The 24842-nt window shown below is 43.3% G+C and overlaps 1 protein-coding gene across 1 annotated transcript in view; it reads right to left on the bottom strand.

The window, feature by feature from the left end:
* Positions 1–673: 673 nt before the first annotated feature.
* PLCXD3 (phosphatidylinositol specific phospholipase C X domain containing 3) overlaps positions 674–24842 on the bottom strand; it is a 151603-nt gene continuing 127434 nt past the window's right edge. The window contains exon 3 of the mRNA XM_006275176.4: positions 674–7567. Within this exon, the coding sequence (XP_006275238.1) occupies positions 7411–7567 (157 nt within the window). The 3' untranslated portion in view covers positions 674–7410. The remainder of the gene's footprint in view (positions 7568–24842) is intronic.

Here is a 24842-nt window from a genome sequence, read left to right as displayed (position 1 = left end):
TGTAAGGGGGAAGCAGTCCAGGGAGCTATGCTGCCCACAATGAAGATGGAATAGGCCACCAGAATGGAGGGATCCAGGTGGGGTTCAACTAATAGGATTCTGGGGCCTAGTGTGGGCCGGTCATGTTGTTAACATCTGGATGCCATTTGCGAGGCTTGGGCTGCGGTATAGGGGAGGAACAGAGCTGCAGATAGTGCCCCCTGGCATCAGGGCAGGAAATGGGCAGCCTCCTGCTTTATTTACATCAATTAATTAATTAATTAATTAGCAACAAGGTGTGGTGGGAGAGAAAATGGGCGGTCAGCCCAGAAACAGGTGAGCAGGACACAGGGAAATCAGCCCTGAGAAGGCCCCCCTGTTACACCTACCTTATTGGTGAGTGACTGGTAAGCAGGAAAGCCTATAGCTTGAAGGGCTGTTCTTCATGATGACCTTACAAGCCCTTAGAGAAAACAACAAAGTTACCTGAAACCTTTTGAGCTCTATTTGTTAGTGAGCAATTACAGAAGCATTCCTTGAATGTGCACAGGGCAGCTTGAGCCTCCCAGACCATTTCACAGAGCCTCAAGCCCTGTGAAATGGCCCGGGAGGCTCTGGTCACTCATTTCTAGAAGGCTTCTTATACAGCTAGACGATGAACTTGTGAACTGACAGTCACACTGAGACCACAACATCAGAGTACAGGTGCCTGGCCTTTATTAGACATTTCACTGAATACAAAGAAACTTGGTTTTATTTTATTTTTACATTAAATACACATTCTTGTCATAAAAATTCACATTTGCTATACAGAACTGTAGGCATTGATTTTTTTTTTACACAACATTTATTAAAATACTATTGATTACATCCTAAAGAGAAGGTGCAGCCCTGTGAACCTTTGGTGCATAATACACAGGGGCTAACTGTCCCCAGTGTTACATAATCAGACTTCCCACAAAAATAGAGCAACAGCATTTCAGTGCATTAGGAATTGCTTGGAACAATAAGGCTCTTATGCAGAAAATCTGAATACTTTTGGACAAGGCAAAGCACAAAAATGTTGTCCTTTTAACCTTACATGCTTCTATAACTATTCATGACTGCAGCATCTGCCCTGAAAAATCCAGCTATTTCTGTTTCTTACATTATATCTTTAAACACATATTTTATTCCACGTGATTATAATGACACTTAAAGGCAGTGGATTCTGCTTCAAGGATCCCAGCTTTACAGGTGATATAACACTCATCAAAATAGGTGTGTGAAGTTGCATGTTTCACAGAACCTAGAAATGTTTTCAAATCCAATTGACTTTGATAGAATTCAGCATGAGTGAAAAGGTTCATTCTTATTGCTCCAATGTCAGGACTGAGGCCTAAGTGCTCTAGTTTATATCCATACTAGCACATGAAGGTTTCCACTGCATGCTTACTAGTTAGTTGTTCATTCTAGTTTTCAATCTAGAGTTACAAATTTCAGGGCTAATTCTTTTCAACTAAACAAGAACTGATCAAGAATGTGCATGCATCTGGAGACTGGGGATGGACGGGGGCTATATAAACCTGCCTCGGCCTTCTCTCAGTCATGCGTACATATTTTCTCTACATGGAAGCTGTTGACCAAGCTGAAGCTCTACAATGAAATGAACAACCTTCTTTTGGCCAGTATAAATGCACCTTTGCTCATAGCAGCTTGTGATGTTGCAAGGGTGCCTGGAGGATGAGGTGAAGAGAGTTGATGTGTTTTGAAAGGAGTTGAGGGAAGATTGAATGTTTAGGTTGGAGAGAAAGTGATGGCAAGAGAAAGCATACTTAAATTAGACAAACAGTGCTCTTCCTGGGGTAGATCTCCAACAAGTTTCACCTCAATGCTTCAACCACATTACAAGGACCACTCATCCACTGCTAAAGGGGTCTCTCTGAAGCTACCTCTACTGAATATGAAGCAGCTCTACACACAGTTGGCTGGATGGGCAGATTTGGAATTAGATCCTCTCTGTAACATGAATTAACGTTCTGAGGGTCCAGTCATCCTTGTCAGCCAGCAGAGGTTTCTCAAGCAGAATTGAGGGATGGTAGGGTGGAGCCATACTTGACTGTTGAGAAGGCAGAGGTGGCTGATTTGCCATATTTCTGGATAATACAAATATACCAATGCTTCTCTTCTTTCCTAGAGCACCTACCCTCATACCTCTGTGATCTGGTGGGAGTTGCACTGTCTTTTTTTAATAAGAGCTGTTATTGGTTCCGAGAGCAAATTTCTAGCAATAGGAAGGACTGACCAGCACACTTCCTTGGCTTTAGCTATGTCCACATCTACTTTTAGAATGAATCTAGATCTGGGGGCAGGAAACAGGTTCCATTACTGTGGACTCTCAATGGTATTCCCACCAGAGGACATTATATTAGTCTTGTACAGATATTTCTCCACAGCTGACATATTCTGGACATTTCTTCCATTAGTATCAGAGTTACACTTCAATATGGAGCAAATTACATGCCCTCTGTTACACATATGTAATTCCCACTGATGTAATGAGGAGTTATGAGTCTATATCACAGAGAGTGATCTGGTCCATATCAGAAATGCAACAAGATCTTGCATATTGTGTCCAGTTAAATTATTTGAACACTCAAGGATGTTATTCCTTATCAAACAATGTTTTTTTGAGCTGCAAGTCAAGTCAAGCTTAATTACTACTAAGTAAAACAGCCCAGCCCTTGGTACAGTATTGATCAACTGTATGACTTGTTTTGAAATCTGAATTCATAACTACAGACTTAACAAAATTATGTAGATGCATTAAGGCAGGTAACATGACTGCCATTTTCCTTTAGGATAAGTTATTTCTCACATTGTACACAACTCTCACCCCCACACGCGCACACACACATACCTACAAAACAGCAGCACAGTAAAAAAAAAAAAAAAAAGTCACTGAACTCCAACAAACTTGTAATCAGTACATTTTACATACTATACAGGATATTTTATCCTTGTCATCAGGTAAACATGTACAATTCAGAACAATGTTGACTGTATGTAACACAGAAGCTACCACTGAGATATGGCAAACACATCATATACACTATTAGCTTTTACTTCACCAAAAAAGAGTTTAGCAGTTTAAAATGGTGTTAGCTGAACTCTTGAAATCCCCCTACAGCCTACTGAGCTGGTAACACTTATCACTCCATGTACAGTATGCAGAATAAACAATGGAGCTATATTCTCAGCAGATTTCTCTTTTTGATATTTCCCATTTAGCTTTCAGAATTTGTTACCTCCTTTACAATATACCATATACTACACACAGTGGCTAATTTCTGTGCTCACCTACACCAGTGTTATACTGTGGTGACTCCTATTAAGTCCACAGAATGGTTCTGGATTTATACCAGTGTCAGCTAAAGCAGAATTTGAGTCCAACATACAGGATGTACACACACAGATAAAGACATATATTCTTTCACAGAAACAAATACCATGAGGGTCTAGAATGGCAGAATATATGTGCAAACTACATTTATAAAAAGACTGGGGCAAATTCTGCTATCAGTTCTATTAACTGCAATCTCATTAATTTCAACACTAGCAATACTTCAAGTGGCATTCATCACTGAAAACTGAGCAGAAGATGGCCCTTTTAATTTGATACTGATCTCATATATACTGGCATAAGTCTTGAATAAATCAACTGAAACCAGTGTTATACAACCAGTGTGTTGTATGATCATAGTTAGCCAGATCAGAATCAGAGATGGCCGACCAGATCCTCAATTGGTCTAAATCCGCTCCACCAAAGTAAATGTAGTAATACTAGTTTACAGCAGCTGAGTATATGCCCCATTTTCTTTAAGCTCTTTCATTTATGTTGTGCTCTGCAGTAATAAGTATTTTTTCAGGTCTGCACGAAAGAAAACATTCAGTAATCTCAAGAAAAATGTCCAGCCCCCCTTAACAGATGCATTGAGGGGTTACATGTATATAAGAGGGGAACAATGGAATGACAGAAAATTAATTAACAGTATGAACTCCAAAATTACATATAATAGATAGATAGATAAATGATGATGACCAGTAGTTTAGCTAGATTCTTTCCTCTTATGAGTAGATTATAGTAATTTTATATTCCATGTAGAGGATTCCTTGTGATACATATGCAGAAAAAAACAAAATGGAGCATGTCCAGCAACTGAACCAATGTGCGCCCAATTCAGCAGTACTTCTTCAGGCAAATTTCCTGCTCCTGTTGAGGTCAAAGAACATATGGTTGATAAAACTGGGCTCTAAGATGGTCCATCTGTATGTCATGGTCTTTTCTGATATATTTTTGGCAAGTATTCCACAAAGACCTCTAAGGAAAGTCAGCTTGTGCCTGGACAATATGCTTACATTTTTTGTCCATCATAATTTATAGCATCAACAAATTATATATAGTTCTCAAATTCCTTTCCTTTTCTATTCTTTTTAAACAAAATTAAGGCAAGTTTGTTTACCTACAGTCCCTGCCCTGCTATGCTTTTTCACTACAAATAAGATAAAAATGTGAATGAATGTATAATTTTGTCTGACACATTTCTGAGCATTTTACCAAGAGTAATAAAAAGATTTTCCCTATTCATGGAGAAACATCATGATTTATCCTTATCTGCAGAGGACTTTTTTGCTTCACTTTTTCACTTTTTTTTTCCAGCACCCAAATGACAATATTGATGCTAAGCAAACATTTTAACAATGCCAATAAGCTCAAGATACAACACAGTTATAATATATATACTTTTTTCTTAAATACATTAAAACATCTCTTTTCAGTACATATTTATATAATTGAAACCCTTTTTGTGGCATTGTATGTGTGCTTGTCTCAGGGTTCCAAGAGGAAATCAATATTGTGGCTCTTAAGTACATATATTTAGAAACCTGATTACAAATTAAAAAGCAAATTAGATTTATGTTTTGCCATATCCTAAATATTAGCAAAGCTCAAAACATGTATACGTAATACTCCCATTTAGTTAAAATGTTTGACCACAAATAACTGAAAAATGACAAAAATGACAGTAGAAATGAAAAAAAAAAGGCTCATAAACCAGCTTCCTAACTCATATCTCCAAGAAGTAAAGAAAGAATTTGTAGGTTGACACCACTGGGGACACCCTGTTTTATAGAAAAAGGCACTGCCTCAAAAATTGTGCAAAACGTGGCAGTTTTAATATGCATTGGGCACTGCAAAACTGATTGCTATGTGTAATTGATTATTTCATACTCGTTCAATTTTCATTTGAAAGGATCTGTAAATGGAAAACAAAATTCAGCCCAACACCCTACGGAATGTTGTCTGGATTGGGTGGAAACCATAACGCCCCTCTCTGTCTTCTGTTGGAAGAGGGAGCATTTGTGAACTTCAGCAAAATTTTAGTCAGTTTTAGTAAAGTTTTGGGTTCATAAACAAACTAAACTGGCCCAGTTTTGCTGTTTCACTGTTATTGTTTCAAATAGCCCTAATCACTACACAGAGACCACTAATGAAAGAGATGGTGTATATTTACTTTCTTTCATTTGTTGCTCTGATACTTAAAACCTGGATATAGTTATGAATGTGTGGATATTTTACCCTGTACATGCATGTAATATTTTTGGCTTCACTGTATATATACATGCACACACCCCTTCCAGCACATCTCCAAGAACCAAATATCAACAAGTTTATATTTTATTCTAATATTTTGTTAATGAAAAATACATCTGTCTAGTGACATTATTTTTTTCTTTTCCAGTCATGTTTCCTCATATTTTAGATGGAGGTTAGCAAAGAGCAGAATAACACCGTGCTTACTCCTTACTCAATCAAATGTTTCACTGATTCACAGATTCATAGAAGTTTAGGGCTGGAAGGGACCTTGTGAGATCATTGGGTCCAGCCCCCCTGCTCTGGGCAGGAAAGACTGCTGGGGTCAGATAACCCCTATCAAAGGAAGCTTGACTGAGTAAAGAAGTCACTTAGTTTTGTCTTATAAAGCCTAGCCCATCAAGAGCAGTCTTCTTGTACTGCTGTGTAGTTTGTTATTTGTAGGCATGGTATGTTTTGCATTAAAAAATGACATGCATGCATATCAGTACATATACTACATACAACCAACTGTATTCCAGTTCTTGAGTTGTTGAAACCCTACAATGACATTGCTCTTATTTTGCTATGCTTCACCAACATTTTCATGTATTAGAGTTGTGTATATTTCTTAAATAATAGAATGACTAGTGCCATGTAAGGCAATCCATACCTCTTCTCATGATTTACTGTGAGCCACACAGAAAGGGCTATAAAGTTAGTTGCTACTCATTGAACTCTTGCGCTGTTTAATACAACATTTTTTTCATTCCTGAATTGGCACCATTGTTTAAATCAGCAGATACCTATTCTGTGTTTATAGCTGCCTGAAAGAGAATGTATACTGCACCTCCATATTAAAAAAATCAGTTTTTAGGTTGTATAGATGTATTCTCACAGAAAGCACATTCCTATTTATACAAACAAATCCTGTTCATTTTAAGCATATGGATACGAATGATTTAGAAATTGATCCAATGTTCACTATGGGAAAATGGCCTGTTAACTTCAATATACCTTTTATCAGACTTCTAATAGGTCCACGCACGGGAAGGGTTTTTAAAAGTCGTCAATATTAACCTAGTCCTACTCCCATTGAAGTCCATGACAAGCTTCCACTGACTTGTATGACAGCAGAATTAGGTCAATACTGTATATCTTTTTAACTTCAACAGGAGCAGAGGCACTTCTGGAAATCCCCTACTGTGTATGAAAGGTGACCAAGATTTAGCTGATACTCTGCAGAGACTACCTAATGTGGCTGTGTTTACTGTCAACCATATGAATGTTGAAGGCATGACTTCATATTTACTTTGCTTCACAAAGCCCAGTAAACCTGATGTCCGCTAATAAATGCAATCAGCTATGTTGTCTCATGGATGGAGGACATGGACTAAAAACATCAAGGTAATATACTGCCCTCAGTCAGCAGCACAAATGTTCATATTGTGGAATCCCCTTTGCAGACAGAGAACAATATATAGCTATTCATTCTGTATATAGCAAATTTCTTGGCACTGTTAATAAAGTCAAATGTAAGACACAGAAATTATATTTGGTATTTCATGGAAAAGATTTTAGTGATTTCTTTTGTTTAAATTTGTCAATAGATCCTGTTTTGCTTGTCAAATGAAAAATGCATGGGTTTATTAGCATAGAAAATGATTAATCAATGAAAATGGTACCCTTTTGCCCACCCACAAAAAGCCCTAAACACTTCAGAGATTCAGTGTTATAGGAAGATCAGAGCGTTACAAGATATTTTTCTAATGCATTTTAAAATCTATTTAATGCACAGCAAACATATTACAGTACTATCAAGTAGTGTCAACTTCCCCTTCATCCAGCGCATAGTTGAGTTTTATGACAGTGCTGATGAAGTCGCCAAGTTCTACAAAATCTGCAGTGATAATATTGATGCCACTTTCTCCTGGTTTCTGGGTTCGGACCCATTGCATCATTGCAGGAAGAGCTCTGAGGAAGAAAAAGTGAAAAAGAGTTATTCATAAAGGAGTAAGACATGCATAGTGGGAAGGGTTTTCAAAAGTGTTAAGCATTCCATTTGCTCCTCCTAATCTTAGGAAAAAAGTGTCGCAGGACACTAAGGTGCCTGCTCCTTTAAGGGCTGAAACTGCCTAGGGAGAGAACCCTAGCAGTCACTCAGGAACCTCTCAGCTGCAAGTTACCATGGCAGCATGAATGAGGGAATTAGCTGGCACCTGCAGGTGGTTAGCTGACTGGAAGAGGCAGGGCCTGGGTTGGGACCAGAGAGGGAGTTCTCTACGAGCAGCCAAGGGGGAAGGAGCTTTCCTAGAGGAAGCTAAGCGAAGAGCCTTGATGGCCCATCTCCTGCTTCTGGTAAGATTAAGGGACTTCAGGAGCTCACCAGACCCTGGCCTACAAGGCATGTTGTGCTGGGGGAAGGGTGATTCATTTAAAGGGACAGAACGCACCCTGAGCTGCTTGCATTACGTTATAGCCCAGGGGCTCATATTTTGATTTGTTTATAAACTGGAAGATTGGGCTGAGGCTATTGTTGAAGGAGGAGGCCTCATTGGGGGCCCACTGCAGTGTGGGTACCGCAGCACCAGTGTGAGCGCAGTATCCGGGGGGTGAGCGTACCCCAGCAACAGTGTGGGTGCAGTATCTGGGGTGAGTGGACCCCCGCACCAGGGGTGCAGTGACAAAAGGGGTGAGTGGACCCCAGTGCTGAGGAGTGCAAAGAGAGAGAGACAGGGCTGCGGAGAGCCCAGTGATGATCAGAGGCCAAGTGAAACTAAGGCCTCAGAAGGACTCTGTGTGAATGCCATCTGCAAGGCTTGGGGCATGGTAAAGGGACGGTTTGGAGCTACGCATCTAGTCCATAAGGCTGAGGGTGTCCCAAGAGGCATCCATTTTGGAGCAAGACCCAAAAGGGGTCCAAGAACCCATAGGGTTCAGTGGGGTCCATCAGGACTGTGTCCAACAACACAAACTCGAGGGCAGCTTCCCCATCTATTAGAGTTACAGCAAGACATGGCAGGAAAGAAAGAGGGTGCCTGTGGGTCAGGATTGGCATGGTCAAAGAGCCCTAGGGGTATCACGGCCATCCCGGAGGACCCTATTCTGTGACAAAATGGTGCATTAGCCGGGAAGTCAAAGCCGTGCACGGGGACAAACCCGTGTCCCTAGTTAGGGAAACAAACTTTTGGGTCAGTTTAGAATCATAGCGAATCAAAGTGAAAGGCAGTGAGACTGGGGCTCAGGAAGAAGATGTGAGGTTGGGGAAAAAAATAATGCTGTTAGAGACAGTAGAGGGGAAGACTTTAGGTCTGGGCTAGGAAAGAAGTAGAGCCAGACAGAAATAAGACAGAAGTAGAGACTCTGGAAGGTATGTAGCAAGAAGCCTTCACCTGGCAATTGAGGATGGACAAGGTAGAGGAAAAAGTTGCCCGTCTAGAGTATGAATTAGAAATGGTGAAGTCCCAAAATGAGCAAGCTGAGGCGAAAGTGGCTGCTTTACAGCTGTGAGTGCAACCTGGGAAGGAAGAAGGCGGGTCTAAGGAAATCAAGCGCCTGACTGCAGCTGAGGTGGAAAAGACTCGAGCGCTGGAACAGCTCATGGTGAATGAGGCCAAGAAGAGCAAACAGCGAGAGGAAAAATTGCAAGAGATGCAGAAGGAGATGGCTGAATGGAGGATCAAGTCTCCTGAACCCGGTATGGCCCAGACGGTGGAACAAAAGGATGTTCTACAGAAGCTGGAAATATCAAAGAGCCTTATGGGAGTCCTCCAGAAAGAAATCCACAGCCACGTGAACCAGATAGAAGGGCTGCATGAGGACCTGGATTGCTGGCAAGAGTGATGCTTAGGGGCAAAAAACCAGGTTGAAGAGTTGTGAGAAAAGCTAATTGAGAGCCATAACCAGTCAGAAGAGACAGGGAAAGCTATAGCAAAAGAAATGGAGAAAGTGAGAGGGTACATGGTGAATCACAAGGCATTGCAGGATCAGAAGCAGTCCCTTGAAACAGGTAAAAGCCAGAACTGAGGAGTGTGCAGAATTGCGAGCTCAGTGGCAAAGGGTGAAGAGGGAAAAGGACCAACTTGGGGGAGAGATACAGTCCCCGAAGACCCCTTTAGAAGAGGGTGCAGCCAGGGAGATGGTGTTGCGGGCAGAGATACAGCAGTAAATATTACAGACCACTCAACCACAGGAAGGTAGACTGGTTGCAACTATCTGGCATGCGGTTGGAAGAGCATGCATGGGATAACGCAGAATGCAGGGAGCACTTTCAGGAGCTCGAAGTCTTGAAAGAGTTTTTAATAGAGACTGAAAAACTGATAGAGACTTCACGGCTCATATTCCTAAAGGTCCAGGGAGACCAGGAACAACCTAGAAAGGCAGGCTCAGGAAACACCAGAGAAGAGGGGGCAACAGAGCAGAAGAATACAATGATGGAGGTGCCCTCAGGGGCAGATCCCATGACAGTGCGAGAAGAGATCATCTCCACAGTCAGGGAGTGCCTGGATCGGAAATGGCATCAGTGGATAAGTCAGCATGCAAAGGAGGTGAACCGCCTAAGAAAGAAGCTAGAAGGACTTACTAGTGAGCATGACTCTGGAAGACTGACAGTGCCAAACCAGGTACAACAGACAGAAGTCGATAAGGCGGGTGTGGCAACTGTGCAGAAGCATGAGTAGTTCAGTACGAGAAGCAGGATCAGTGATCCGAGTTGCCAAGGCCACACTCAGAAGGGGCAATGTTTAAAACAAAAAGGTCAAAGACCAAAGATGACCCTGGTCTTAGTAAACAGTGAAACTGATACGTGTTTCAAAGGAGAGAAAGGCCGAAGCCCTAGGCAGACGGTGGGCAACAGAGCCTGAAATGAGGAGAAGAGGCCAAGCACCAAGGGAAGTTCAAGGGAAAACAGAAGTATGCCCCAAGTCCCACCTTGAGGACAAGCTACCGAGCCTCGCACAGAAGCAAATATCATGCCAGACCCAGACTGCAGACCAAGCTAAGAAAGCAGAAGTTTCCTCAGCATCAAAAATAACCAGGCAAGATGGAGGGCAAATATTGGGAAGAAGGCAATGTGTATATGTTAGTAACCTCCCAGGGCAAGTTAAATGGTGGACCCTGAGGAAATTGGTTGCAGCTAGAGTCGGGGGAGAAGCCGATTTGAGAGTGTATACAGGGCCTGGGGGAAGACCCACCAGCCGGGGCAAGATAGAATTCTGGGGTGAGGAATATGCCCAGAGAGCACTAGGGATGCAGTGGGAGCTTTGGGGAAGGCTCATGGACCTGCAAAAACCTGTAGGGAAAAGAGACTCTTCACAACTGACCCAAAGAAGAAGAGATCTAGGGCACATGAGGAGTGAAGGGGAAAATGTACCCCAAGAAAGACAAGATGGCTCTCCCACGAGGAGAGAGGAGGCTGCAGCTTCATGCTTAAGGTCTGTATAAGGAAGAACAGACTGGCCTAATTTCCACCCTACCAAGGTTGGCTAATGTGGGGGGACTACCAGTGGCAGGGTAGTTCCCATCAAATCCCACATGGTGCATCCTTGGGGAAAAGGTGAGAAGGAGGCACCTGAAAACCTCTGCCTCCTGTTCCTGAGTTGCTGGGTGACAGAAGAAAGGCCGAGAGAAGCCCAAGAAGGATGTGATGCCAAAATGTGTGAAGACCCACTCTGGTGAGTTAGGATCTTAAGGGGGGAGGTGTGTTGCAGGGCACTAAGGTGCCTGCTCCTTTAAGGGCTGAAACTGCCTAGGGAGAGAGCCCTTGCAGTCACTCAGGAACCTCTCAGCTGCAAGTTACCATGGCAGCATGAATGAGGGAATTAGCTCACCTGTAGGCGGTCAGCTGACCAGAAGAGGCAGGGCCTGGGGCATATATGAACCCCAGGGCTGGGACCAGAGAGGGAGTTTTCTGCCAGCAGCCAAGGGGGAAGGAGCTCTGCCAGAGGAAGCTAAGTGAAGAGGCTTGATGGCCCATCTCCTGCTTCTGGTAAGATTAAGGGACTTCAGGAGCTCACCAGACCCTGGCCTACAAGGCATGTTGTGCTGGGGGAAGGGTGATTCACTTAAAGGGACAGAACACACCCTGAGCTGCTTGCATTATGTTATAGCTCAGGGGCTTGTATTTTGATTTGTTTGTAAACCGGAGGATTGGGCTGAGGCTATTGTTGAAGGAGGAGGCCTCATTGGGAGCCCACTGCATTGTGGGCACCCCAGTGCCAGTGTGGGTGCAGTATCCGGGGGTGAGCAGCCCCAGCGCCAGGGGCGCAGACAGAGACAGGGCTGCAGAGAGCCCAGTGGCGACCAGAGGCCAAGTGAACCTATGGCCTCAGAAGGACTCTGTGTGAACGTCATCTACACGGCTTGGGGTACGGTAAAGGGACAATTTGGAGCCACGCATCTAGCCCATAAGGCTGAGGGTGTCCCGAGAGGTATCCATTTTGGAGCAAGACCCAAAAGGGGTCTGAGAACCCACAGGGTTCAGTGGGGTCCATCAGGGCAGTGTCCAACAATACACACTTGAGGGCAGCCTCCCCATCTATTACAGTTACAGCAAGATGTGGCAGGCAAGAAAGAGGCTGCCTGTGGGTCAGGACTGGCATGGTCAAGGAGCACTAGGGGTATCACAGCCATCCTGGGGGACCCCTCTCTGTGACAGGAAGGAAGGAAGGAAGGAGTGCAGTGCTGTAGCAACTGGTTAGGAAGGAGAAATAACAAAAACCTCATCACATAATTGTTAAAGCTTGGCTGACACATCCTAGAAAGCTTTGAAAAAAACCCCAAACATTCTTCTTATATTGTCCATAGCTCCCATATCATAATCCTCAAAAAGGGTCACTACACAGAATAGACTTCTTATCTGAATTTTAGGAGCTCCTGAAATGTATTCCCCATCCCCATGTGCAATTATGTTCACCAGGGCCAGAGACAATGGAAATACCTTGATTTCTGCAATACAGGTATGGGATATAGTAATACCTTTGTTTTCTCAACTGTGTAAATTGAATGACCAATAGCCATGGGTTATGTTCCTTTTTGAGTTTATGATTCGTTTTGGAAAGAGAAGCACTGCAACCTTATTGATTCTTCTCTGAGACAGGATAGAGCCATTGGGTCAGACCCTCAGGCCATGTCCACATGAGTGCGGCAGACATTTGTTTCCCCAGGGACAAGTAGCAGTGGCACACCTTATGCTTCTGCTACTTGTCCCTGGGAATGCCTGGATCTTCCAGGGTCAAACCTCCCCCCCGCCCCCCTTTTTGCTGCAAGGTAGCAGCGCAGGGAATGCCTGGGTAGTGTATGGTGCCACAAATGGGTCTGTGGCACCCCATACCACACACCCATACTTGTCTGGATGTGGCTTCAATGTTTGACTACTGGACTGTGTAAGCCTGTATGTTTGTGAAGAGACCTTTCTGATGCCATGGAGGGAATAAACTATGTTCTTTAATCATGTGCACAAGATATCTGATATTAGAAAGACCTTCATGGTTTTCTAGACAAAGGCAGTGTAAAATCTAACCTGTGGAAGCTTCTGTTAGCAAAGTTGCTCCTGACACTGTCATTTATACATATGCAAAGTATATGTAAAATGTTGAGCTGGCAGCAGCACTAATCGGGCCTAATGTTTTGAGCCTAAATTTAACCTGACCAATAGTTTGAGGAAAAACAAAAAGCAAGCAAGCAAAACTGGTGATGTGCCCAAATTTTACTTGGCCTAAATAGTAAATATAAAATTATACAATGCAGACAGAAAGGATTAATCAGGACTGATTATGACATCACAGAGAAAAGCATAGCAAGTCAAGGCCTTTGTTCAGTAAAGCACTCAGACACATGCTTGAGCCCTTTTCTGGTCAAGAATATCCAGCAGCATAACTCAGAGAACCACAAGCAGAGAGCTGGACAGTCTTTACTGTGAAGTTTATAACTTCTGAGAGCAAATAAACATCTGAGAACTGAACAAATTGTAGACTATGAGGAAACCAGTGAAGGATTGCTCAGAGGGGATTAAAGTCCCAAGTGCAGCACCACCTACAAATATAGATGATTTTTTCTGTGTGCCGTAGAACTCTGTTGGGCAGGGTCTCTCAGAGGATGGTGTTACCTTTATTTTTAAATGCAAGCTTTATAACTGGTATTAGAGAGTCTACTACATATAAAATAAAACATACTGATTCTGGGCAGATGTGTGTTTTTTTTGGTTTTTTTTGTTTTTTTTGTGTGTGTGTGTGTGTGTGTTTTAAGAACTCGGGTGCCCTTGATAAAATAAACTCATGCTAAATTCCCTCTGAGCCTTTCAAATTACACCACTTCAGGCAAGGGTTAACTTTGGGCATGCTACCTAGCTGACACTAGGGTAATTTCAGTCTGCTCCATGGAGATAAAATGAAAAATCTGCAGTCCTTTACCATCCCAAGATGCACTCCTCCCAGCCTCTTCTTCACCCTTTTCCACTCCCCACCCCCAACCCAGAGCAGGGATAGAGTCCAGGTGTTTCTTGCCCCCAGGAGCTGCCTGCTGCTGGGGAGAGCTCTGCCACTGGTGCCCAGGTGGGGACCACCTCCCCCTGCTCCAAGATTACCATTGTGGAGCAGGGGCTGGGAGATCCTTATCTCCCAGCACCAGCCCTGAAGTCATGCTGCTGGCACTAGGAGATCAGGAACTCCCAGCACTGGCCCCATGACTGCGGAACTGACACTGAGAGATATAAGGGTCTCCCAGCCCGAGGCCCGTGGCCATGGAGCTCAGGCTCAGGTTGGGAAATAAGGGTCTCCCAACACCGGCCCTGTGGTGTCTCCCAGCACCGGCTTCTCATGGATGCAGAACTAGGTGATGAATAGGCTAGGGATTTTGTTTTCCACTCAGCTCCACAAGCACAGAGCTAGGTGGGGAACAGGCTGGGGAGTTTGGTCCCCAGCCTGTTTTCCACCCAGCTCCACAAATGTGGAGCTGAGCCAGAAACACGTGCAAGGTGGGGGTTGGTAACTGTCCTGGTCAGGTACAGGTCCCAGCCCCATGCCTTGATTACTTGATCAAAAGAGCCAATGTGCTAGAAGCAAAAGGTCCCAGTCCCCTGCCCTGATCTACCAGTGGAGCAGCTAGCAGTGAGAGAGGTGCTAGCTGCCCCACTGGTGCATCGGGCCAGGGGGATGGGACTTCTCCCCCCTGCAGCTCTTTCCAAGCCCCCTACCCCTGACTGGGGAGCCAGGTACAGGAGCTCCTTGCTGCAAGGCAAGGAGGACATTGTTCCTGTCCAGGCAGCAGGCAGCCCCTGGGGGCAGGGTGTAATATTCCAGCCCTGGCCAGGAGACGGCTGTCTACTGGCCTGGTGTTCCCTGTCAGCCCCTGGGCTAGCACCCAGGGAGAGCCTAGAGCTCTCCTTGGTGCTGGCAGAAGCCCATTGCAGGGCCCCAGAAAGTGGGAGCAGTTTACTGCCATCAGCAGCAAATCCGCTCCTGCTTCCCTGCATGTGTAGATGCTTGGAAGACTTCATGTGTAGACCTGGGTACACATGCAGACATGTGCCTGGGAATAATTTAATGCACCTGAATTTACTGTGAAGTAAATTCAGGCCCATTAATTGCATGTGTAGATGCACATGGTGAGATAAAAACACTGCTGGCCAGCAGTTGTATACTATGCCCAACAACGAGCAAAAAATAGTAGTGGGTACCATTATCAAATCTGTTTAAGCTCCTGAAACAGGTCCTAAAGCATTATTCATAGAAAAACTTGGTGATGCAGTACAGATTTGTATTCTACCTGCTCCAGAGATGCAGGGTATTTTTTTTTTTTTTTTTTTTTATTGCTGTTGCATGGACTCATAATACTGTGATATTACTTAAAAGAGAACAGTGCATCATTGCTTTAAGCTTTCACTGAATTTAACTGAAATTTCCAATTCAAGTTTCAAAGTCCGAAGCACACAGGTAAATGTTATTCATCAGTTACTCATTGCAAAAGGGCAGTCTGGCTCTTCAAGGGAGGAAATCAGTACTAGGGCAGGAGTCCAAAAGTGGATGATTAGGTAGGAATTAAAAGCATAAGTGGAGAAAGAAGGAGCTCAAGGTGGGAAGGAGCTGTTTGTGGCCAGGAGGCAGCCTAGAACACTCAAGACCTTTCTATTAAGAAGGGGCCAGAGCTACAAGGGCCTCTCTTATGCAGTCTAAAGAAAGGTTCAGGTTTTGCTTTACTTATTTGTTTTTTGGGGTCAAAGACTATTATCAGTATTAAGAGGACTGAGGGGCTTCCAGGTAAGCAAAGCAAGGCAGCAGGCACACTAGCCCACTTGTCTCATCCCAAAGGAGGAGTTTTAATGCTTCCTGCTTTGGTATTAAAATGCATTGACCAGATCTTGCATGATGTAATAAACACTGAAATGCAGAGGGAAAGTAATTGCTCCAGGAGGGGATTTTGTTGCTCCTTGTGGCTCTTGCACATCTGTAACTGAGAACTGCCTTACAACATTGCCATTGTGGAGACATTTTAAAATATTGAAATTTCACCATAACATGAGAGCAACGGCTGTGGCAGATAAATTTCCTGCTTATCTCAAGAGGAACGGAGAAGGGACAGAGTCTACATATGGAGATTGCTCTGATCTTACCAGAAAACTGCATTTTAAAAGAAGACAACTTAATTGAGTGCATCAATGGCAGTGACTTTTCAGATGCAATTCAAATTCTGTAGATTCTTACCCCCAAAACAAATACTGCAATGCTATAAATGATGATGTAATTACTTGAATTATTGGAAAAGAAAGAATATACTTAAGTGTAAGCAGTAGCAAACTGTTAAGAAACTTGGTCGGATATTGGATATCCTTGGTACTATGTTCATCATCTACACTAAGCAGTTTGCCTCCCCACAGGTTCATGCTTAAGGTGGGAATGACTCGGATTCTGTTGTGAAATGTGAATAAAAAAACTGGCTTAATAAATGGTACGAGATGTATTGTAAAAAGATTTTATGGAAACACTATAGACTTATAAGTCATAACAACAGAGGCTACTGGAAAATGTGTTGTTTTGCTGAGTCGTCATGCCCATCGCACACAATTTTCCTTTTAAGATATACAGGAGGCAATTTCCCATTTGAGTAGCCTTTGTAATGACTATCAACAAAAGTCAAGGTCAAAGACTTGATAAAGCAGGTGCTAACCTACTGCAGTCAGTGTTTGGACATGTTGACAACCTGAAAATGCAAATTATGCAGATAAATGTTCAAAGAATATTACCAAACATGAGAGGCAGTTGCATGAAAAATGTGGTATTCTGTAAATTTCTTCAATTAAATTTGTAATTGTCATGCACCTCTCAAGATCATATGCTTCTCGAGAGTACCCTTCTTTCATGACTTTATTTTTTCAAGTGAAGGGCATTTGATCACCCTTCTGAAGCTACTTCCAATTCGGCAAGTAATTTCAAAAAGGGAAGTGGACTATTTTATTATATTTTTAACCCAAGTTTTGTGCTAGGATTCTCTGAGTATATTTTGAAGCAAACAACTCTAAATCTTTTGATCGGCTGTAAGATAAGGCTGAAAAGAGTAGAAAAGCTGCTACAGACTAGGGCAAATTTTTAGGCAGAACTGGTATGTTCCACTTAAAGATTTTAAGGTTTTTTTTTAATTTAACTTCTTGCAAATTCAACACAACTTTTGGCTGAAAATCAAAGGAAAATCAACAAAGAGCCAAACAGGAGAAAGAAGGACGTTTTGAGAACAAATGAACTTGGATTGATCAACAGTGGGTGTGTCTATACGAGACACTATGTTGCTGTAGCGATGAGCTATGAAGACGTACTGTTGGCACACATGAACCGTGACTCTGATACTATTGCGCAATAGCAATGAGCTACAGCACACGAGTTTGTTGCTACTGCGCAGCAGGGTCGGAAATGACCTGTGCGCCACCAGGACTGTGCATTAACGGGAGTTACTGAGCAGTCATTTAGTATTTGCTAGTAATTCTAGCAAATAACTGTGCAGTAACAACTACACAGTCAGGTGCATGTCATCCAGTGTGATATGTATTTGATCATTCGTTACAAGCTTAACCATCTTTTACCTTCAAGCCTTCAGAGAGCTTGCAATTGGCCTAGGAAATTTGTTTGAAGGCTTACTTGAGATAATCCTGTATATAAAGAAAATGTGATAGCAGAATAAATGTTTTAGTGAAAATGTACTGGGTACATACTTGTCTAGTTATAAAGTGCCTATAACCCTAACAGTATTGTTCTCGCTTCCTTCCTAGGTTCTGACCAATCTAACCTTTACCATAGAGGCATACTTCCTATTTTGATCAGTATTTTAATTCAGTCCTATCTAAGTGGTTCCTTCTCATCTGACCTGCCATTAGCTAGCCAATGGGTCATTCCATTTATGATTCAGGATGAACCTGAGCGTACAATTCCCACTCGCATGCTGTCAGTTAAATTCATAAGAACCTCTTGTTTTCAGATGTATATCTGTCTCCTGGGAGTTTTCCAATATAAGTCGAGTCAATTAGACTAGAAAGAATCTTTGCATAGCAAAGCATGAGATAACATTTCCATATCCCTATAGAGAATAAACAAAGGCAGCCAAATACATGGGGACAAATCTGTTCCACCAACTTAAGAGTTAGGCCCAAGTTATTTTAAGTTTCTCTAATTAACTCTGCACATGATGAAACATACATGGAAAGCAGAGGACATATTTCCCTCCTCCCACAATGCCACCTTGAAAAGGACTACATTAATGGTTACAAGAAACTGTGCATGTTGTTCAACTTTAGTACAAATATCTCATGCATCCTAACAGCAATTATGGGAATAAGCTTGGTTTAATGTTCCTTGGGGTGTCTTTGTGATGGCAATACAAAACTTGTTTACCCTTCACTGTAATTTCCAGTCTCTGCATGCCTCAAACTAGTAATTGTTCTCATTAAGGGGTTTAGTCAGGAAAATGCAGACCATGCTGTGTGGCAGCTACCCACATGTTTTTGTGCTCACAGAAACCCAGTAGATAACATGGTGCTAGTGCATGTTCTTTTAATCTCAATAAAAAGTGATTTTGCTCAGGGCATAATGAAATCTCTATTAACCCATAGTAGCTAACTACAGACCCAACTGTAGGGGTCTGTAGTAGAAAGTATCTATTCACTGAGCTTAACTGGAGTCTGTCTCCTGGACAAAAACCTAACTGCAGGATCAGGCCAAGCATTCCTAACCTTAAACTGGAAAGCGTTATAGTTCAGTAGTATGGGTACTGGCTAGGCCCCAGGAAGTCTCACTGGTGACACAAAAGCTGTACTACTTTAGCCAAATAAGCATAATTAAAGCAATATATCCCTCTTAGACACATCTGCACATGCTATTAATGCACTGCAAGCTTACTGCACAGTAAGCTTTCCCAGGCAGGGCATCTACATGCCTGAGGTGAGCAGTTCAATGCAGGACTACTCTAGCCCAGCTGTGCCCCCTACACCAGCCATGGGAAGCTGGGGGCTCCCCAGAGTGCCATCCCCAGGCTGGCAGGGGGCACCAGAGTAAGGTCCTGGTCTCTGGGGGGTGGGGGAAGATGTCCCATCTCCGAGGCTGGAATACAGCAGCTAGGGGAGGGGACACTTTCCCAGCCCTGTGTCCCAATCTGCCAATTGGGGCCTGGGGCTAGGAAGCAGCTGCCCAGAATGGACAGTTTCCTCATCCCCTGCTGTCTGGGTTGACCAGGATCAATATGCTTCTGATCAGCAGTCTACATGTGCGCTACTGTGCAGTAGTTACTGTGTGGTTGATCTACTACCCTTATTTACAGGTAGTAGGCAACCGTGCAGTAGACTAATCCACTGTGCAATAAATGCTGTACACATGTAGATGGTAATACCTTACTGCACAGTAGATTAGCCTACTGTGTAGTAAAACATCTCATGTAGACACACCCAGTGGGAACACAGCTATAGTGTCACATAAGTTATATTGGTATAAGGCACCTCTATACCAGTATAGCTGTATTCACACTAAGATTTATACCAATATAGTTACTTCAGTCAAAAACTGTCACACTTGACAAGGTATATTAGTACCAAAACTATAGGCAGTCCAGGCTTTTGGCACCCTTCATGGCCTTCACTTATTTTGAGTGTCTTAGCCTCCGTATGCCTCAGTTTCCTCATTTCTAAATGATGCAGGGGGAACATAGAATCATAGAAGTAAGGTCGGAAGGGACCTTGTAGATCTTCAAGTCTGACCCCCTGCCTAGGCAGGAGGAAACCTGGGCTCAAATGACCCCAGTCAGGTAGGCATCAAGCTGCTTCTTAAAGACCCCCAGGGTAGGAGCCAGCACCACTTCCCTTGGAAGTTGGTTCCAGATCCTAGCCGCCCTAACTGTGAAGTAGTTCCTACGGATGTCTAATCTAAACCTAGTCTCCAACAACTTGTGGCCATTATTCCTTGTTATGCCGGGGGGGCGCTAGTGGAAACAAGGTCTCCCCCAAGCCCTTCTGGTCCCCCCCCAGTGAGTTTATAGACGGTCACCAGGTCCCCCTCACCCTTGTCTTGTGAAGGCTGAACAGGTTCAGGTCCCACAGCCTCTCATTGTAGGGTCTGCCCTGCTGTCCTCGGTTCATGCAGGTGCCCCTCCTCTGGACCCTCTCAATGCTGTCCACATCCCTCCTGAAGTGTGGTGCCCAGAACTGGACACAGTACTCCAGCTGTGGCCTGACCAGTGTCACGTAGAGGGGGAGGATCACCTCCTTGGCCCTACTTGAGATGCACCTGTGGATGCACAATAGGGTCCGGTTAGCCCTGCTGACCATGACCTCGCATTGTCGGCCCATGTTCATCTTGGAGTCAATAATGACTCCAAGATCCGTTTCTGCCTCCATGCTCTCAAGAAGAGAATTTCCCATCTTATAAGTGTGCTGCCGGTTACTACTGCCCAAGTGCAGCACCCTGCACTTGTCAGTATTGAAACACATCCTGTTTTTGTTAGCCCACCCCTGCAACCTATCCAGGTCTTGCTGCAGTCTTTCCTTCCCTACTAGCATGCCCACCTCACCCTAAATTTTGGTATCATCAGCAAATTTAAACAGGTTGCTTTTCACCCCATCGTCCAAATCGCCGATAAAGAAATTGAACAGTGCGGGCCCAAGGACCGAGCCCTGGGGGACTCCGCTGCCCACTTCCCCCTAGGTCGAATATCACCCGTCTACCACCACCCCGTGAGTACGACCCTTCAGCCAATTTGCAATCCATCTGACCGTGTAGGCATCAATGTCACAGTTGCCTAGTTTTTTAATGAGGATGGGGTGGGAGACAGTGTCAAAGGCCTTGCTGAAGTCCAGATGAATATTCATCTTACAATGCTCCTGGGAGGCAAATTTAATCATTGGCTACAAGTGCTCTAATATACTTAGATGGTGAAAAGCACTGTGTAAATGTATTACTGCTATTTCAAATTAATGGCCAAGTTGTTTGTGGTTGTGACATATACAAATTAGTGGAGGAAAATTTCCAAATGTAGAGGTTTACAAAAGCCTTATTTGCAAAAGCCCTAAAAAATGTGGATGAATATCTGAACCTTACCTGAATTTTATGTTTCTCTTTCAAACTGGGATATAAAGTCTGTGGCTGTGGAATTCGCTGTGGAATTCGCTATGGAATCCACTCCTTGCAGAGATCTATACTATAGAATTCAAAGTTTTTATTTAAGCAAGTAGTTTTGTACCTTTGAGGATGCAAAGACAATCATAAAAATGTGAACCTAGGTACAAGCTGATTAAATGCTGCTTGCATTAATCTATAGGCAGTTGAAATAATACCCGTGAGAGAGACTGTGCAGACAGAAACCAAGCAAGAGAAGAAGAAATCATTTACCATTTAGTCTCACAAATATTATGCCTGACTGATATCCCACAGTTTTTACGTAGTGTAACTTTACTGACTTCAATGGGGTCTCTGATTTACTAGTGTGAAATAAGAAACAGTTCCCGTGGCAAGGAGCAATGTTGCCCTGTGAACAAGGGGTTAAAATAGGCTTTTCCCAAGCCTTGAAAAGGTACTCAGGGGAAAGACTGTATTGGTGGTTTGATAAAGTCAAAGCAAAAGAAGGGAGGGCTAAAAGCCCAAAGGCTTAGAGCAGAGTTGAATACCAAATGGGTAAAATGTCTGTTGCTTTGCATATAGAGCGTGGCTTGTTCTCTTGTATGATTTTGGATTGTGAACATTATCCTTAATGGAGAAATACTCTTATATGCCTCTCCCTACTGTTAGGCCCCAGCTCAAGTCTGGGTTCGTGCCTGGTATGCAAAGGCCAATAAAGATACCGGGGGTGAAAGGTATAAAAAAGATTTATTGCTAGCAATAAAAGGTGCAAGCAGAATAATCTCACAGAACAAGCACACCAGATATTCAATACTAAGCCCCTTATATACAGGGGTTTGAACCTTCATAAGCATCCTTGTTTGCTAATTGGCTATAAAGGAGTGATGCAAGGAGTTCTTTACTGAGCATGTCTCTATACCTGTGTTTTAGCTATGTATCTCATTAACATACATATATGTTTCATTAGCATATTTCTTCCCCACCTAGGGGTGTGATTTTTAGTATTATAATGAGCTCTTTGTCCCAGTACACTGATTCTGTTTTTGTTTTCAAGCCTCCTCTATCTAAGACTGTCTGCTCCTTATCATTGCAGATGGGCATTCGTCACATAACATTCACTTTTGCTTAGGCTTTGCATAGTAGTTTCTAGGTCAAACCTCACACTACCACTAGTTTAAGTGAGCATTAGATGGTCTGACGGTAATGTAGTTATATTGGTACAAAGGGACAGGAATTAAAACCAGTGACAGTAACTTAAAGCTCAGGCCTAGCCAGTTTGAAAACTGAAGAACATTGTGTCACTTCTTTTTAAGTATCAAAGTCCATTTGACACCTAACACCCTGTCAAATTATATTTACAAAAGGCTCCTATCTTCAGTTAAAGGAGCAAAAGTAAAAGTGCCTGTTATCAGCTTGCAGAAATAAAATGTGGCAAAACTAATCGCATTAAAACTTGGTAAAGGAAAAATTTGCTCTTCAGCTGTTTTAGCTTGGAGTGATTTTTTTATATCTGAATCATAAAACCTTGATTGTGTGACAGAACATTAACAATGGCAGCACTCTAATATGGGGCCTCCTATGGAGAAACATCCATTCCTCTCAGCAGAGCTTTCAAGGGAGGCAAGGAAGAAAAGCAGCACTGTAAATGCAAAACAAAAGGGCTGTTCGTGCTACTAATGAGAGTTTGATTGCTAAAAGGAAGACAATGGGTATCCTTTCAGAGAGTGTGGAACCACTACAATGACTAATCCAGAGAGGGAGAATTGGTTTCATGTACAGATTGCAAAACAGTCTATCACAGAGTGCCCCTGTTACAATATGTCACACAGAACACCAAAGCTGTTCTATTTGCTCAGGGCAAAATGATATTTACAATTTGTGATAAGATTTTCAGGCTCTCTTCCCTCTCTGCTCACCTCTCTTCTGTAAAAATGTTTATTTCTAAGGAAATACATGGTTCACTGGAGCCGCCTTTAGTCATATGAGCACAGGTAAGGCTAAGAATTACTGAATCCTGGAGCTGCTGCTGATTTGCCATGTAAGTTTTGCAGAAGTGCCTGCTGGTTTTGGGGACTCCAACATTGGGTCTTGCTCTTAGAGATGTCAAACTGTGCAGTGAAAAATGTAGATACTTTGTATAACCAAGGATGTAACCTACTCCTACTGCCTGGGGTGGTGTGACAGCAGATAAATCAACTCCACATACCTCAGTTCTAATAATCTTCCTATAAAGCACTGGGGGCCAATCTTTTTGACCAGGGTGCTACAAAGCAAGCCTTGCCCTCTCCCCAAGTGCCACTCCGATCTCCTTCCCCTGTCTGATCTATTGTTCTCCTCTCTCCCCTGTGTCTTATGTGCACTGTTCTCCCTGCTCTCTGCTGAATCTTTCAAGTGACAGAACAGGGGCTGTGTGCCACACTCACATGCTGGGAGTTGGCCACCCCTCCTTTAAAGCATCTGCTACTTACCACTGTTGGATACAGGATACTGGGATAGATGGACCATTGATTTGACTCAGTAGGACACCTTTTATGTACATCTCAGGAATCTCAAACTGGGAAATCAAAAAGGGAGACACCCACATTAGTGGGTTAATTAGGCCTTAAACTTTCTGGATGAGATGCTCAAAAATGCTGAGTGTTGGCCTAATTATCTTCCTATTGAAATCAAAGGTGACTTCATCACTGTCTTAAAGGGAGAAGAGTTAGACCAAAGCTGAAAGCATTAATCTACCTGCCTGTAATTTTTTTCAACTGTGAAATGTGAGGATTTCCATAATTATTTAGCTTCACATTATGTTTGGCCCTCTCTAGGTGTGAAGCCACATTCACAGTTAGACCATGGACACAAATTATTCACAGTTAGGCCAGTGGAAATTCAGCCTCTCTGAATTTAAAAAATGGCACACACTCTCCAGAAGTGCTGTAACCTGGCCCTACCAGCAGGAAAGTTAGGAATCAGGAACAGTTTTCACACACTTTCCCCAATTTAGTCCACTGTCCTATAAACTGCTTTCTGTCCTTTCAGACCAGGCTATTCTGCATTATTCTGCTTTCAGATGACAGTGGCTGGACATTGCTTCCCACTCTGAATTCCAGCTCATGACCACATGTCACCATTTTCTGCTTGGAGGATCAACCAGCATTCAAGACTTCGGAAGCCTATCCATGCCTCCTTTCCCTGTAAATTTAGTAAAAGACCTTAGTAACCTTGGAGATTCTTGCTACACCTGGACCAGCACTACCATATTGTGGTCTGGGGAGAGGCACAGGTCCAGGAAACCCTCAGTAAGAATCACAGGAACAAAGATGTCTATAAAATTGCCATCCCAGATGGCAGCGAGGAGTCACCAGAGTGTTGTAGTGCTGCTTCAAATGCCAGGACAGAGGGCTACAAATAGTATTAACTGCCATGTGCTTCCTAGCTGTGCTACAGCTCCATCAGGCCATGCTCCACAACACACCTCAGGACCATGGGCAGCTGCACTAAGAAGCTTGAGTTCAAACATTCTTAAGACCCAGGAACTTTTGCCAGGCAGGAGCCCAGGTACTCTCTGCAGCATCCTAAGCCAGATACCATGGGCCCTACTCCTGCTACCAGCCAGCTGGTACTCCCCTGCCTGATACCTTCAATGTCATCCTGAGCAACTGCAGAGAAACAGACAATAA

Source organism: Alligator mississippiensis, chromosome 3, assembly GCF_030867095.1.
Source record: "Alligator mississippiensis isolate rAllMis1 chromosome 3, rAllMis1, whole genome shotgun sequence".
Taxonomy (NCBI): Eukaryota; Metazoa; Chordata; order Crocodylia; family Alligatoridae; genus Alligator; species Alligator mississippiensis.
The sequence above is the reverse complement of the archived record's forward strand: the minus strand, read 5'-3'. Positions and strand labels throughout refer to the sequence as shown.